The 16,212-nt window shown below is 38.8% G+C and overlaps 1 protein-coding gene across 2 annotated transcripts in view; it reads left to right on the forward strand.

The window, feature by feature from the left end:
- The window catches only part of GLRA3 (glycine receptor alpha 3), a 72,518-nt gene extending 62,571 nt beyond the window's left edge, over nt 1–9,947 (forward strand). The window contains exons 9-10 of one of the 2 annotated variants that reach the window (XM_068137056.1): nt 150–269; nt 3,155–9,947. In XM_068137056.1, coding sequence (XP_067993157.1) covers nt 150–269; nt 3,155–3,424 — 390 coding nt within the window. In that variant the 3' untranslated portion in view covers nt 3,425–9,947. The remainder of the gene's footprint in view (nt 1–149; nt 270–3,154) is intronic. The other variant, XM_068137055.1, reaches the window with a different exon arrangement.
- Nucleotides 9,948–16,212: the final 6,265 nt, after the last annotated feature.

The raw sequence follows: 16,212 nt of genomic DNA on the forward strand, positions 1-16,212 counted from the left end.
AGTTTTCAAGAATAGCCATTTTTTTAATTCTATTTTCAAAAATCTAAGGATTGCACTATGTTTAGTGAGGAAAATAGACATGCAAACATGGTAATCACAGCTCTTTTTTCTTGTTTTCTTTTTGGTCAACCCACCTGTTTTGATGAAAGTATTTTGAGGGAGTTCTTGATGGAAATGAAATCAGTGAATCATTGCAGCATAGCAATGGCTTGAGATGTACAGGACCTATAGACGGGACTTTACCTCAAATCTACAGTACAAATTTAAGGGTAAACTATGAAGAAGATGTCCCATTTGTCATAATGTGATATCCAATCATAAAGAGGCCCTATCCTTTTGTCTGAAATGATGTCTTTCCATGTGAACTCCATATACCTTCATTGCTACCTGTATGTGATGACGTGAAATGTTAACAGAGGTACCTGTCCTCTTAATTTTATAATCTATTTTTATCTGCTTAAATATGGAATAAACATAGCATTAATAATTTACTTTCTGTGACTTCAAAGGAACAGTGACATCAGTTCAAGGTGAGATCGTTTGCTGCCAGATCAGCATTTAAAACCAAGCTGCTTGAAGTGCAAAATTGTTCAACACTTTTCTTCTCAAAAATAAACACTAAGAAATAGTTCAAATAATGGAAGACAAGGCCTCAAATAAGTCTCCAACCTGCTACCATAGCCTACAGTCAAAAGGCTGTGGAGGTATTTTGAGTTCATATACATAGTACCCATAAAGAGAAATGTATTATAGACTAGACTAGACCAGGTTGGAAGGGACCTTCAAGATCATCACATCCAACTCATCAACCGATCCAAACCACCTAAACAACTAAACCATGGCACCAAGTACCCCATCAAGTCTCCTCCTGAACACCTCCAATGATGGTGACTCCACCACCTCCCCAGGCAGCCCATTCCAATGGGCAATCACTCTCTCTGTATAGAACTTCTTTCTAACATCCAGCCTAAACCTCCCCTAGTGCAGCCTGAGACTGTGTCCTCTTGTTCTGGTACTGGCTGTCTGGGAGAAGAGACCAACATCTGCCCGTCTACAACCTCCCTTCAGGTAGTTGTAGAGAGTGATAAGGTCACCCCGAGTCTCCTCCTCTCCAGGCTAAGCAACCCCAGCTCCCTCAGCCTCTCCTCATATGAACAGAAAACGGTATAATCGTAGGGCTGCAGAAACTGACAGCATTCTGTTATAACTTAGTATTTTGCAGAACAGTGCTCACAGAAAAATAAAATAAGTGAAAGTATTTCCTTCAAGTCTCCGAAGAATTCTAACTTTCTAAATAAAATTCATTCTTTAATTACAACAATTATAATAGAAATGATAAATACTTACATGTTGCCATAAGCAGAATGAATAATAAAAACAGAGTGTCATTGATACTTTATAAAAATGCTTTCAAAAAAGCACTCAAAAGTTAATATGAATCTTTACTGCTGTGCACAAGGGCCCTTGGATACGAACTTGAGGCAAAAATGATGATTTTTCTCCAGTATGAACCTGCTGGAAAACTGGCAGAACCATGAATTGGATATTCCAGCTGGTACCCCAGAAATCTTATGTTGGTACCTGACACGTTGTAATGCTCTTTCATGAATATCTGTTAGCCCTAGCACTTTGGTCTGACTGGGGGCTTCAAACATCCTGTCTGCCCCTGCAGAAACACCATCCAACAAGCACTTAGCAGAAGTGATTGATTCCTAAAAGGATCTTCATACCACTTTATCATCAGCAGAGAACTTTTCCAATCAACCTGCCTGCAGACTAAATTCAGCAGGATTGCAAGCAAAAAAGTAAGCAGGGACTTGGCCTTTAAAACCATTCTAGGGGACTAGTCAATTCAGGTAAGCCCAAAGCAGATACAGTGGAGTTTTAATATATAGTGCCTCCTCCTGAAAAATACCAGACTGAAAGATGCTACTCAGAAAAATTGTTTTGTCATCTTTTTCAGCCTGTGCAGTCATAAGCATTATTTTCTAAACAAATGTGAAAGTATTTAAGCCCTGAATTCTATGTATGCAGGAGCTTAAATGGCAAGTTTAGATTAAACTCTTACAGTCCATGTGTTTGTAATTTCTGTTAACTGAAATACAAACTATAACCCTTCTGGAATACAACTACTGTAAAGATGTTATTTCACATTTTCTGACAGGAAAACTAAACTATTATAGTTGTTTGGTTTATCACGTCATCAAATAACGATCCTATCATTTCGTATTACTGTTATTCATTTTCCTACTGAAGTCAGCAATTTTTCCTCCTTTTCTTTCACATAAATTTTCCTTTATTTATTTTATTCTGCAAATATATTCAATTTACACATTTGAAAAAGTATTGCAGTTGAGTAATAAATACAGCATTTGTGTGATAGCTACAGTTCTGCCAAGTAGTTCAGTTCAAACTTAGTAATTGAGCAGCATATTTTTGAAGATATTAAGTGACTTCGTATTTTTAATAACAAAGTAATTAATACTGGTCCTGCCAGCAAACCATTTTCAGATTTTCCAGGCAGATTTTTCCTGAACTGACAGAAGAATATTTCAGAAGAAAAATCTGGCCTATAGCTTTCATAGACTTTGTTTTAAACAGAGACGCTTCACCATAGTCTTTATCTGATGTATTCACAGGCAACAGCAGAAATAAGGCATGTAGATAAGATTACTGAATATGCAATGACCAAATAGGCAGAATTCTCACTAACAGAATTATCATAAGCATCATCAGTGCTAGTATGCGGATTATCTCTAGAGGTCAGGGTTCCATTTGGTTAAGCAGTATATGGAGTTCATGACTGTTGTCTAAAAGACCAGTTTGAAGTTTGCCCACTTAAAGACTGTATATATTTAAATGGGAAAAACTAAAACAAATCAGAAGTTGTGTGCCTGATTAACACTAGTTTACTAAGATTTCTCTGTTCTCTAAGTAGATTACAGAATATATAAACAAATAAGAAAATACTGTGTTTTTTAGAGATGCTGCAATATTTTTGACAGACAGTAATGATTTTAACCACTTAAGCTGTGAATTCAAGAAGTCACTGAGGTAATGGTACAATACTTTCTATTTAACAGCTGGTAAGTTTTCTGGAAAAAAAAAAATTCTTCCTTTGTATTTTGTGTTTTGTTTTTCCCTTTTTTAACAGGATGATGACGCAAGAGACAGTCAGTTTAGCTTTACAGCATATGGAGTGAGCCCATGTGTGCAAGCAAAAGATGGAGTGACACAAAAGGGGCCAAACAATCCTGTTCAAGCTGCACCAAAAAGCCCTGAGGAAATGAGAAAGGTATTCATTGACCGGGCTAAGAAGATAGACACAATATCCAGAGCTTGTTTCCCATTAGCCTTTCTGATTTTCAATATTTTTTACTGGGTAATTTACAAAATCATCAGGCATGAGGACATTCATCAATAATAAGATTAAGGCTTGCAGTGTGTACAGATATGGCTGCTATGTTCAACAGGAAGCTTTCTGTTAGGAATGCATATTGAAGGAGTGACTAGGGGGAGTTAAAAGCATTAAGTGGTTAAAAAAAATAAAATAAAAGGATCCTTCATGGCCTACAAGGCCCAACCACAGTGGAATGGAGGGAAGCTACACCTGCTATTACAAACATTATGTCAACCTGAATATTAACAGCTTTTTCATTATAAATCACTCTCTACCGAAGACTTACTGCCAAGTACTTATACATACAGCTACATAGTGGTATAATTGTACAGTACTCTTTGGTGTTCCTCAATTATTTTTTTTTTTTAAGATTCTGGTGTGTTTTTAATGAAAAATAAATGGATCCAGAACACCCATGGTATATCCCACAGTATTACAGAGCAGATCATTATTTGTAACATTTATTTCTATTTAACAAGATAATGACAAATTACTAATTTGAGATTATAGTTTTAATGCCGCCTTCTTGTCTTAAGGACAGTACCTGTGATTTTGCAAGGCACACATTTGGCACACTGAGGTTACATAACCTATTCAATATACTTATTACCATTCCCCTGGAAGGTGTGTGTTGAAATACCTCAGAGAGCATGATGTATCTACAGCCTAACAGCCTGCATATCACATGGGAAATATAGTAAAACTTGTAGAGCGTTGATTCCTGCAAAGGATTTTTTTTTTTTCTCTTAATTGCTTATATGTTGACAACTGAAACTTGCAGTATTTATTTTCTCCTTTTTATAATTTTGAAGGGGTTCATTTCCCAATAGATAAAACTCATACAGCTTATGAGATAGACAATCAAAATATTGCAGCGCTTCATTTCGGTTGAACTTGATCTTAGAGGTCTTTTCCAACCTAAACGAATCTATGATTCTGTGATTTTGGTTCAATGCAAAGAGGTCTTGGACCAAAACTAAAAGCAAATAGCCAACTGCTCCACTGAAACATTTGGAAGATAAATACATCTGTGTTTATACACAGTTATCTCCTACCTGTTACATAAATTACGCTTATTTTATGAATATAGCAAGTATTTCTGACACTCACTGAAGTATATTGATATGTCTCAGACACTGGCTAAGAAGCACTTCACAACTTTGGGAAAACATGCAGATTTCCTAAAACACAAGAAAATACCTGGATGATCTTTTATTATTCACAATTAAAGAACAATTATTTAAAATCTTGGAGAGATTTTCCCATTTTATGATTAAACAAGTAATATCAGTTGCTTCTTTGGTAAGACAATAGAACACATTTATGGCATAGCTTGTGGGCAAGGGTTTACTTTTGCCTATATTATCTATGGCAAAACAAACACATGAGAAGATGTGGAAATCTGATGTTTAGAATTACTAGATACTTTAAGTCCAGTAGCTGAGGCTGCTTCTCATTACAACATATTTTTATTTTGAACATGTTTTAAGCTTTTGTTTTGTCACTCAGAATATTCATACAAAAGCAAAATCAGATGGAGGCAAACATCTGGTGCGCTGCCAAAGGCATGGTGCATATGAAGTAACAGAAGCAATGTAACTGCACTGAGGATTACTATATAGCAGCCTTAGGTTTGCTTTGGTTTGTTGTTGTTTTCCTGTAAGCATTAGACTTTAAAATAATACCTCTCAGATTTTGTTCAGCTGTCAAAAGAAGATGTATAAACTTCCTTTATTATTAAAGCAGTACTTTTTTCAAATAGCTTTGCTGCATTTATGGTCTGAAATGAATTCAATTCACTGTAAGCAGTGTTTTGGGTTTGTTTTTTTTTTTTTTTTTGCTGAGACTGTCTTGTTTTCATTGATTACATTCATGTTTGAAAAAATCCTGTTCATTTATAAAGGTGCTTATCTGTGTCATGGGGTATCATGTACTAATGGCTGATGTTTCAGTTAGGTTATATGGTTATATTTGTCTCTCAAAGTTATCACAAGCCATATCGCATGACGAGATGTTAACTTCCATCTGCTATCAGCAAGTCAACAGTATTTTAAGGACTGTTTGAAGTTCTGTATCCATTATCATGGGGCAATCATAAGAAATTACATTATTATTCAACCTCATCATTCTTCTTTCCATCTAAAACAGTTGACTTGCATTCAGTGAAGTGCATAAAAAACTACTGGCCTGTATCAGAATAACTCCTGGATATTGTAGTTTATAGCACTCCAGAACCTGATTCATATTGCCTCTTTCCCAATCATTCAGTGGTCTGTTGCTCTCATGTGTGGTTCTACCTTGTTTTGAAACTGTAATAAATTTGAATACAGCAGAAGTAAATTTCTTTAAGGTAGAAAGGGTCTCTCAAATATAGAAGTCAGGCAGGAAACCACAAAAGTGATAGAAGAGAGATTGGATTACAACACTGGCAAAATGTAATAGGGAGTCAGAAGGAATGTAAATTGTTAAGCAAGAAGGACAAGATCCTCCTTTCATATGTAAACCTATTACCTCAGTGAGGGGGGGTACCCTTCTGCCACATTTTTCTTAGATTAGCATACTTTATTCAGAAAAAGTTACACTATATAGCATATACAAATAAAAAGCTTAAATCTACATTATCTTTTTTTGTGACCACCCTGATGAATTCCTACCTCTATGTTCTGTTTAAAATACAAATAAATCTGTAGAGTTAATGACTGGACTTAGTGTCTAGTCTTGTCAAGATGTGTCTCTTCAGCCATGTACTATGGTGAGAGAAAAGAGAATGTTAAGACCTGGCCAATGAAAAGATAATCTCTTCCTCTTTAGTTATATTTGCAGTTATTTCTTTTCCATCAGCCATTACACTAGGAAGTTAAATACACCTTACTCATATCATACTTCATTATATTTACCTATAATGCTCAATCTTTCAACAGGAAACATTAAAGACAAATGTTTAAAACATTGTTATGAAAACTGTACAAAAGCTGAGACTTTAGGGTTTTATTTAGCAATCTGTTGTAGCAAAAGTACCTCAAACAGAAGAAAAGCAAAAACCACCTCCATTATGATGTTTTCAAATGCACATAACATTTTCCATGTCATTCTGTAAGTAAGATTTTCAGTTTTGATGTAATGGAACCAAGATCTCTTCTGAACTGATGAGTTTGTATTTTGAGGTGCCATGTCTCCCCACCCCACCCCCCCCCCCAGAATCATAACATTTGCAAGGTAACAGAAGCATCTGCAGTCCATTAAATAATGTGTTTTCAGAAGAGAGCAGAACTTAATCTAAATGAAGTTTAAATTTTCTGAAATTACTTAATGTAAAGTCACGCAGTAAAGAAAGAAATGTTGAGATAAGAAATTTCAAGGCCTGCTGTTCACCACCAGCTAGAGAAAAAGTCCAGAAATGTCAGTCCTCTGCACAAAGCTGGAATCAACAGTTGCTGGACCAGCTAAAATTAGTGTGGGAGATGGTTCTTTCATAACTGCATAATGAACATTAGGAAGATGCAAAATTTGAAAGATAATTTGCAGTATTAGACTGCAGTACTTGTACTACAGTTCTATGGAAGAGACAGTGGAGAGGCAGAAAAATAATTCTTGATGGAGATGCTACCTAGCAGAACTTCTCTTAAATCTATAAAAAGACCCCCTTCATCAGGCTGATGTAGACAGCTAACTCACTACACTGTTACTGAACCTGGACTCTGCAGAGTACAAGTTCTTAGAAAGGCTTCTTGTAAGCACAACCTCTACATGATAGGCTAACACCACTTTACCTGACTTATTATTCACTGTGGGTGCAGACCTTCTGCTCTTCAGGTCATGTTTTCATGGGTTTTGTAGACCAGCCCCATAAAACCAAAATACTGGCACTGTAAGGTCATTGCAATACAATTAGAGGGAGACATTATGATCTGGAGCAATATTCCAGTAGCACTGCTACCAAAGAACTGACACAGTCACCATTAATGGGAAAGAAGGAATCATGAAGGCATCCTTTGTACTTTTTCCCCATCCCCCAGTATCATCTCCATAGGTAATGCTTGTTCAGATAAAAGCATTATCTGCAGAGGGAAACAGTTTATGTCAATTGCTGCTAAGTACATATACACACACACTACTGTAGTTTCAACCTGTGTGGATAAGGAATTGACTTCCATACCATCCACTTTCTTAATTAAAAGGGAAGGGTGATACAAGATGGAAAGCACACATTGTACATAGCATAATAGGAACCACAAGGAGAGAAAAAGCCCAAAGCAGTGTCTGGAACCTCTTATATAATGGTCTTTAATTCCTGCACTAAGAGAGACGTGGTCAAATCCATGGCACCCTTTGTAAGGCAAAATACTTCAGGACCTTGAGAGAATAAGAAAGGTCCCTTAGAGGAGCAGTAGATAGAGTGAAATACCACAATACCAAATTCATGCTTAGATTCTGAAAGCCAAATACATTTTATTTTTAAAACTATATACAAGTATCAACAAAATGAGCTGACATTTTTTCTTAGTAATGCTGATAAATCAGAGGAGACTTGAAGGAGAACAGGAAGAAGGGGTACTAGTATTTTACTATTTGGAATTTAGCTATTTTAACACATTTTACTTTCAAGAGCTTTTGACAGCAAACAGTAATTTAAGCAGGTTAGGGGAATTCAGAAAGAATGAGAATTATTTTCAGCTCAAACATACCAGATTGCTTTGGATTCTCTTTATCAGAATTTGTTTCAAAACCATGTTATAGGCTGCTTTATAAAGAAACCTGTGAAGCGTGAGAGATGATTTTGTTTAGTCACTAGGAAGACTTATATTTAGGTGATTTAGATATGCACTTTACATTTCAGGAGTAAGCTATTGCTTCCACTTTGTATTATAAACCCTTAGAGAACTGTAGATTGACAACATAGATAAAAATAAATATAATAAACCGTACAAAAACTTCTATTTTTGACAGTAGGAAAAGATAGAAAAGGTCTTCCTTAACTTAAAGTTATTTTTAGCAATAATTTTATATCAGATGGAAATAAATTTATTTATACAGTTCCCAGACCAAACTGAGATGGTTGGTTGCAAAAGATATATATACTTCATGTAACATTTCTGCTCTCAGTTGAACTGTTATAGGAATTAATCTAACCCAATCCAACAGAGCAGAATTTGGCCTTAAACTGTGAAACTGCTGAATGAGCTATTAATTTTTACAGCGCCCTTGGAAGGTAGTAAAATAAATTTATCCACATTTTGCTGTGTAATGATATGGTTATTTATGTGAGAACAGCATCAGATCACTATGGATTTTTTCCTTTTTGAGACAACCAAGAAGAAAAGTATAAATCATAACTCAAACTACTTGTTAACAGGAGAAAGAGTATTCTGGTTTAGGGAAGTTGCAGAAAAGGTGCCTTCAGGCAACACACATTACCTACTACTGAAATACTATCAGTATTCAAGAAAGGCTTGTGGAAGCAGGTTAAATGGCTAGAAGTGGTGGTTTAAATGCCAGAAAAGAGTTGGTTCATCTTGTATTCTTGAATATTACTGCACTTTCATCCTTGTGAAATACGCAAGAAACATTTCATGGACTCAAGTAGCTACTGATCTTCCATGAATGTGTAATTTGTAAGTTAACAAAAAGAAATTGTGCCATAAGCTTTTGACAAAGATTTAATATAATAAAAAAAAAAAAAAAATACTTTGTGTGTTAGTGATCCCAGATTTTTAAAGGCTACTGTAAGGAAAATAACATAAAATCATGTGATAGTGTATTAATAACTTGTCTGTGAGTTTTCAAGTGTTCTTCTGCAAATTCTGTCTGATGGCAATTTCATCTCAAGGTACTTTTTTTTTTTTATTGGAAAAATCTCTGTAAATGTTTTTTGCATGGACTTGATTGAATTCCTTTTTATTGTATTAAAGTATTATATTGCACTTAAACTGACATTCTTTGCAGACAGAAGTGCTAAAATACGTGAAATTTGCAGTGTCACCCATGTTACTGTAGATATTTTGTTCAAAAAAAAATAAACTTAACTTTTTACAGAAATCATGCAATTATTTTTATGCTAACATAGCCAATGGGTTTAAAGCCACAAGAGGAACTAACTGTCAATACTATCGGCAAAAAATATGAAACCCTCAACAGCATTTCAGGTAAATTCCCATTCAATACTTTAAGAGTGAAAACCTGAGAGAGAAAGAACAGGGTGCTTTCCATTGTTATATTATTCAGATCAAGATTCAAAATACTTCAATTGCATTAAAGAAATACACAAAATTGTTTTCAGGGAGGATGATGGTGGGTAGCAGACACTGAATTATGAGTTTGATCTTCCAAGGCTTCCTTTGCAATGAGTGGACACCTGGGGAGAAAAAAAGAACGAGAACCCCACAACCCACACACACCACAGAAAAAGAAAAAAGTAGCATATCTTAAAGAGATCATTATGTGCTTGTATTGCATAAATTGCACAATCCTCTCAACAGAATTATGGAAAAACATCAAATGCCCTCTTTTTCATGTTTACATATATCTGCCTAATTATATTTTAAACAAAATATTTAAATCCATATGGTCCACACAGTGGATTTTTTTTCTAGTATCTTATTCTCTAGCCACTAGCAGAATTTGAGAACACTTGTTTTCTGAATAAGATACTAGCATGTTATGTTAAAACCCTGGATGACCATCTGCCAACTAGAATTAGAGGAAAAAAGCTTCATTTTTTTAAATAAAGGAAACCTTTTAAAAATGCAAGTACTATACTTCTAAACTGTTAATCGTCAAGTATATATATAATATTTTGTCAGTGACAACAATTAGATACTTCGGCATTTTCTTCATAGACTCAAAGTCATAGAACAGTTGAGGTTGAAGTAGACCTCTGGAGGTCATCTGATCAAATTCCTCTGCTCAAGCAGAGCCTCCTAAAACCAGTTACCCAAAAGCTTCTTCAGACTGCATTTGAATATCTCCAAGGATAAAGACTCAAAAGCTTCCGTGGGCAGCCTGTGCCAGTGCTCAGTAACCCTCCAAGTAAAAGTGTTTTCTGACATTCAAAGTGAATATTCTGTGTTTCAGTTTGTGCCCATTACATCTCGTCCTGTCACTGAGCACGTTCTATCTATTTTCACAAATTGGTAAGATTCCCCCAAAACTGGGCACAGTGTGGTCCTACCAGTGCTGAATAGATAGAAGAGATCACCTCCCCTGGCCTGATGACATTACCGCTAATGTAGCCAAAGACAGCACAGGTCCTACAGGACCCTCAGGTCTTTCTCTGCACACCTGCTCTCCAGCTGGCTATCCCTCTACATACAACAGTGCACAGGGTTGTTGCTCCCTAGGTGCAGGACATTGTACGTTCTCTTACAATGCTGCAAAAACATCTCTTATAACATTAGGTTCTGCTTAACTAATCTGCACTTAAAAACATCTCATGAGCCTAGACTGAAGTCTACTTCTCACATTTTCATTCTTAACAAGCCAATTCTTCTCACACCTGACCTGCCCTGAAAACCAGCATGTTACATGTACACTTTTAGCCCTATGCAGATTATTCTCCTTAGACATGTTCAGTAGGTAGAGAAGACTTTGAAATAGTTGTCTTTAAAAGCACATGGTACTGCAGCTTGTTTGTCCTTGCATACAGTAGGAGTAAATTGCATGCACTTATATTGGAACAGAGTAAGTCCATACATTGTTAGAATGTGGCTGAATGTATTTAAATTAAAAGCATGATGGGAATTCTTACAAGTTTCAGTTATGCTTGATTTCCTTATATATGAAACAGGTTTTTCTCCCCATCTATTTCTTGTTTCACTGTAGCGATAGCATGGTCATTTCTCAGGAAAGGATTAATTACACCACAAGATGGCTCCCTCTCATACCTATGGGGGCTAGCATGGATGCCTGCAGTTTGTTCAAGGAAATAAATTTTAGTTAATACATTTTTCACGTGGAAACTGACACTCTCAAAACACAACCATTATTCATGATAAAAATCACACTTCAGTTTAGAAGTGATGCAAACATTGAGGTGATGCTGTGTTAGCAACAGAAATAGCTGAGGTGTTAAGAAGAAAACCCAAGGGTTTATGGCTAAATGCATGTATGAAAACACAGGTTTGTGTACCTGAATATGAATGATATTTTATTACAGAAGCCAATAATGTACTCTTTCTTTCAGATCTGTTTGATAAATACTACTACAGATGTGATTTTGTCCAACAGAAAATGAATGGCTAATTCTTAAAGCAGTTTTTGCAAAACTAAAGGGGAAATCAATGATTTATGTGCTGCTTCCAGATCTGAAGCTGGAAAACCTTCAAAGGAGACTCCTAATAATAAGGATGCCTTAAGAGCACAGTTACAGTACAATTGCATCAGTTACTAACTATGCAAAACAGCTACTGCTTTATGCTGTAGTCTGCCTGGACTTCAACAAGGCCTTTGACACCATCCCCCATAGCAAACTCCTGGCCAAGTTGGCAGCCTACAGCTTGGACAGGTGCACTCTGTACTGGATTAAGAACTGGCTGGAGGACCAGGCCTAGAGAGTTGTGGTGAATGGTGCCACATCCAGCTGGCAGCCAGTCACTAGTGGTATCCCCCAGGGATCAGCAGTGGGCCCCATCTTGTTCAATGATGTTTATTGATGATCTGGACAAGGTGATTGAGTCCACCATCAGTAAATTTGCTGGGGGGCAGGTGTTGATCTGTTAGAGGGTAGGAGGGCTCTGCAGAGGGAGTTTGAGAGGCTGGACAGATGGGCAGAGTCCAACTTGATGAGACTTAACACCGCTAAGTGCCAGGTTCTACACATTGGCCACAACTCCACACAGTGCTACAGGCTGGGGACAGAGTTGCTGGAGAGCAGCCAGGCAGAAAGGAACCTGGTTGATAGTAGGCTAGACATGAGCCAGCAGTATGCACAATGGCATCCTGGCCAGTACCAGGAATAGTGTGGCTAGCAGGAACAGGGAGGTCATTCTGCCCCTGTACACAACTCTTAGACCACATCCCTAAGCACATCATCTAAACATCTTTTAAATGCCTCCAGGGATGGTGATTCCACCACCTCCCTGCTCAAACCTTGATGACCCATTTGGAGGAAATTTTTCCTAATATCCAACCTGAACTTTCCCTGGTGCAACTTGAAGACATTTCCTCTTGTCATGTCCCTCTTGAACTGAGAGAAGAAGCCAATCCACACCTGGCCCCAACCTCCTTTCAGGGAGCTGTAGAGAGCAATGAGGTGTCCTCTTAGCCTCCTCTTCTCCAGGCTGAACACCCCCAGTTCTCTCAGCTGCTTCTCTCTAGCTCTGTTCTTCAGACCCTTCCCCAGCTTTGATGCCCTTCTCTGAACCTGCTCCAGCCCCTCAGTGTCCTTCTTTGAGTGAGGGCCCCAAAACTGACCCCAGCACTCAAGGTGCCCTCACTAGTGCTGAGTCCAGGGTACTATCTCTTTCTGGGTCCTGCTAGCCACACCATTGCTGATCCAGACCAGGGTGCTGGTGGAAGATGCATGAGAAGGAGGGAAAAAACACCATGAGAGAGGAAAGAAAAGGGGGAAAAAGCACAGAATGGAAGCCTGACACAATTTCTAGGTGGCAACCATGCTGGATATATTGATCTCACTGCTCTTTGGAACAAGGCATTGCAGGTCTTATTCCAGTGCTGGCAGCCTGGTATCCTATTGCTCAGTGTGATCTAGATGCCAACATCTTCCTGTTGGAAGCATCTCCAATGGGACTGCTTTCAGAATTCCTGCCTTTGATTGAGGCAAGAATTAATTTCACGCACAATAACTTGCCTTCTTGTCAGCTATGTTTGCTACCCTTCTCCCATTCAACACATTATAAAAGAAAAGAAGAAAGCATGAAAACTGAGGAGGGAGGGGAGGGGAAGGGAAGAAGGAAAGAAGAAAGTGATAATGAAACACCCAGATTTAGAGTCACAGAATCATAGAATTGGTTGGATTGGAAAAGCCCTCTAAGGTCATCCAGTCCAACAGGAGCCCAACATCACTATGGCCCCAAGAGCCATAGCCACATATTTCTGGAACACCCCTAGGGGTGGGGACTCCACCATCTCCCTGGGCAGCCTGTTCCAATCCCTGACTACTCCTGCAGCAAAGAAATGTTTCCAATGTCCAACCTAACCTTCCCCTGGCACCCCTTCAGGCCATTTCAAGGGGTCAGCTTTATCGACATTCAACAAACGTAGACATCCCCTCAAAAGAGGACAATGCCATGCTTTAGTCTTGCTAAAGGGAAATAGGACCTCCAGGGACTGGGACCATCCTACACTCTGCCTAAACAGCTCCTGCTCCACCACCACCCTTTCTGCACCCATGCCAGACTCAAGGGCAAGGCCCTCAGCCAGCCAAGATACCACACAGAAGAGTTCGCCCCACTAAGGCAGCACCCATGGGTGATATTGGAGAGGCCACCAACCCTCTTCCTATCTAACCGGGGGGCCAGCAGGCCCCCCGGCCTTTGTCCCTCCCCCTCAGTCATATGGTGTGCACCATGGGGACTCACCAATGATGAGAGGAGGATCCTCAGCCCAGATGGGCTCAGCTTAGAGCTTCTGCCTTTCCTGGGGGGGATTAAAAAGAGGAATGGGTGGGGAGGGCAAAGTGGCCACACCTGGGGTAGGAGGAGACTCCAACAGAGCCCAGGTGCTCTGGGATTGGAGAGGAAAAGGGTGGGGTGGTGTGGAAAAGGGGTAGACTGTGAAACCAGTGTTATTGAGAAAAAATGGATATTAAAATAATATTCAGATATGAATTTTTGACTTCTAGTGATTGCTAGATGCTTAATATGGCTACTTTCAGGATGTTCCACTACTCTTGGATATTAGATAATTTACTGACAAACCGAAACATGATTTTGATAGGCCAATACTAAGTTCAATAAACAAAAAACCCACACAGCTTCTGCCACAGCAATTGTATAGCATTATCATCTCAGTAAACTATCTCAACCTGGAGGGGTATTTTTTGGCGTTGTTATCCTGCTCATCTGTGTGTGGGAGAGGGGTCTTGCTTCTGAGAGCAGGCTGTGTGAAGCCAGGACACTGCTATGCTGCAGATGAGCCAATGGCTTTAGCTAGCAGAGTTGAACTCTCCTACAGCTGAACAGGGATAGTACATGCTACAATGAACCCTGTGGTCCCTCCTGTGTGAGTATGGAGATAATATGAGTATGAGATGGAAACCCTTTGTTCTACAGGTACAAGCACCTGAGTTACAAAAAAAAGTAAAGAGAAGAGAGAGTTCTTCCAGAGTCCAACTTGATGGCATTTAACAAGTCCAACTACCAGGTGCTGCACCTTGGCCACAACAACCCCATGCAGCACTACAGGCTGGGGTCAGAGTGGCTGGAGAGCAGCCAGGCAGAAAGGGACCTGGGGGTACTGGTTGATAATAGGCTGAACATGAGCCAGCAGTGTGCCCAGGTAGCCAAGAAGGCCAATGGCATCCTGGCCTGTATCAGGAATAGTGTGGCCAGCAGGAGCCAGGTGGTCATTCTGCCCCTGTGCTCAGCACTGGTTAGGCCACACCTTGAGTACTGTGTCCTGTTCTGAGCCCCTCAGTTTAAGACAGATATTAAGATACTTGAACATGTCCAGAGAAGGACAATGAGGCTGATGAGAGGTCTCGAACACAAGCCCTGTGAGGAGAAGTTGAGGGAGCTGGGGTTGCTTAGCCTGGAGAAGAGGAGGCTCAGGGAGACCTTATTGCTCTCTACAACTACCTTAAGGGAGGTTGTAGACAGGTGGGGATTGGTCTCTTCTCCCAGGCAACCAGTGGCAGAACAAGAGGACACAGAGTGTCACTCTGCACCAGGGAAAGTTTAGGCTTGAGATAAGGAGGAAGTTCTTCACAGAAAAAGTAATTTGCCACTGGAATAGGCTGCCCAGGGAGGTGGTGGAGTGGCTGCCCAGGGAGGTGGTGGAGTGACTGTCCCTGAAGGTGTTCATGGACATGGCACTTGAAGCCACAGTTTAGTTGTCATGAGGTGTTAGGTATTAGGTATTAGGTAATAGGTTGGACTTGATGATCTTTGAAGTCTTTTCCAACCTGGCTGATTCTGTGATTCTGTAAATGCAAAGAAAGAAACACATACAGCTTTCACTGAGGAACATGTAACTTTGTATTATCTCATATCTAAGATGAGGTGATCACACACACTCCACCAATGTACACAATGTAAATCTGTCACTCAGCCTGTAGATTGTTGTGTCATCACCTCTCAGTTTATTAGAAGACTTCACCCTGTTACACATTCACCAAACAAATATGGAAACAGCAGCAAGAACACTGTGAACTTTGATCTGAAATGATACTGAGGATATTATTAGAGATAAATACTACAGAATAGTTACAGACTAGAATAGATACTACAGTGTACCACTAACATCCATTTACCATTTGTCCTTAATTTCTCAAGAGGTTAGAACATACATTCTCTTTCAGGATTTAGATGTTAGATAAATGAGACTGTGATGAAGACTATTCATTTTTAATGTAATACTAGACAATGAATTGTTTGCCAAAGGTTAGAGAGTGATGTATTTAAGGATCATAGCAGTATTTATAATTTAAAAATCAGTGAGTATGATCTGTTGTACTCTTTTTTTTTTTCCCCCAGGCTTTACCCAGATGAACTGTTTTGATGTAAGAACCAGCAGTTTTATATTTAACTGCATTGTCAATAAAAGCAGCTCAATAAAAATTAAACAGAAAGAGCATATCTCAGTTCAACGATAAACCTTTCAATTTTGTCTAAATGTGGTCAGATGTAATACAGAAA

Source organism: Melanerpes formicivorus, unplaced genomic scaffold (genome assembly GCF_026170545.1).
Source record: "Melanerpes formicivorus ecotype bairdi unplaced genomic scaffold, bMelFor1.0.p_v2 SCAF_4, whole genome shotgun sequence".
Lineage (NCBI taxonomy): Eukaryota > Metazoa > Chordata > Aves > Piciformes > Picidae > Melanerpes > Melanerpes formicivorus.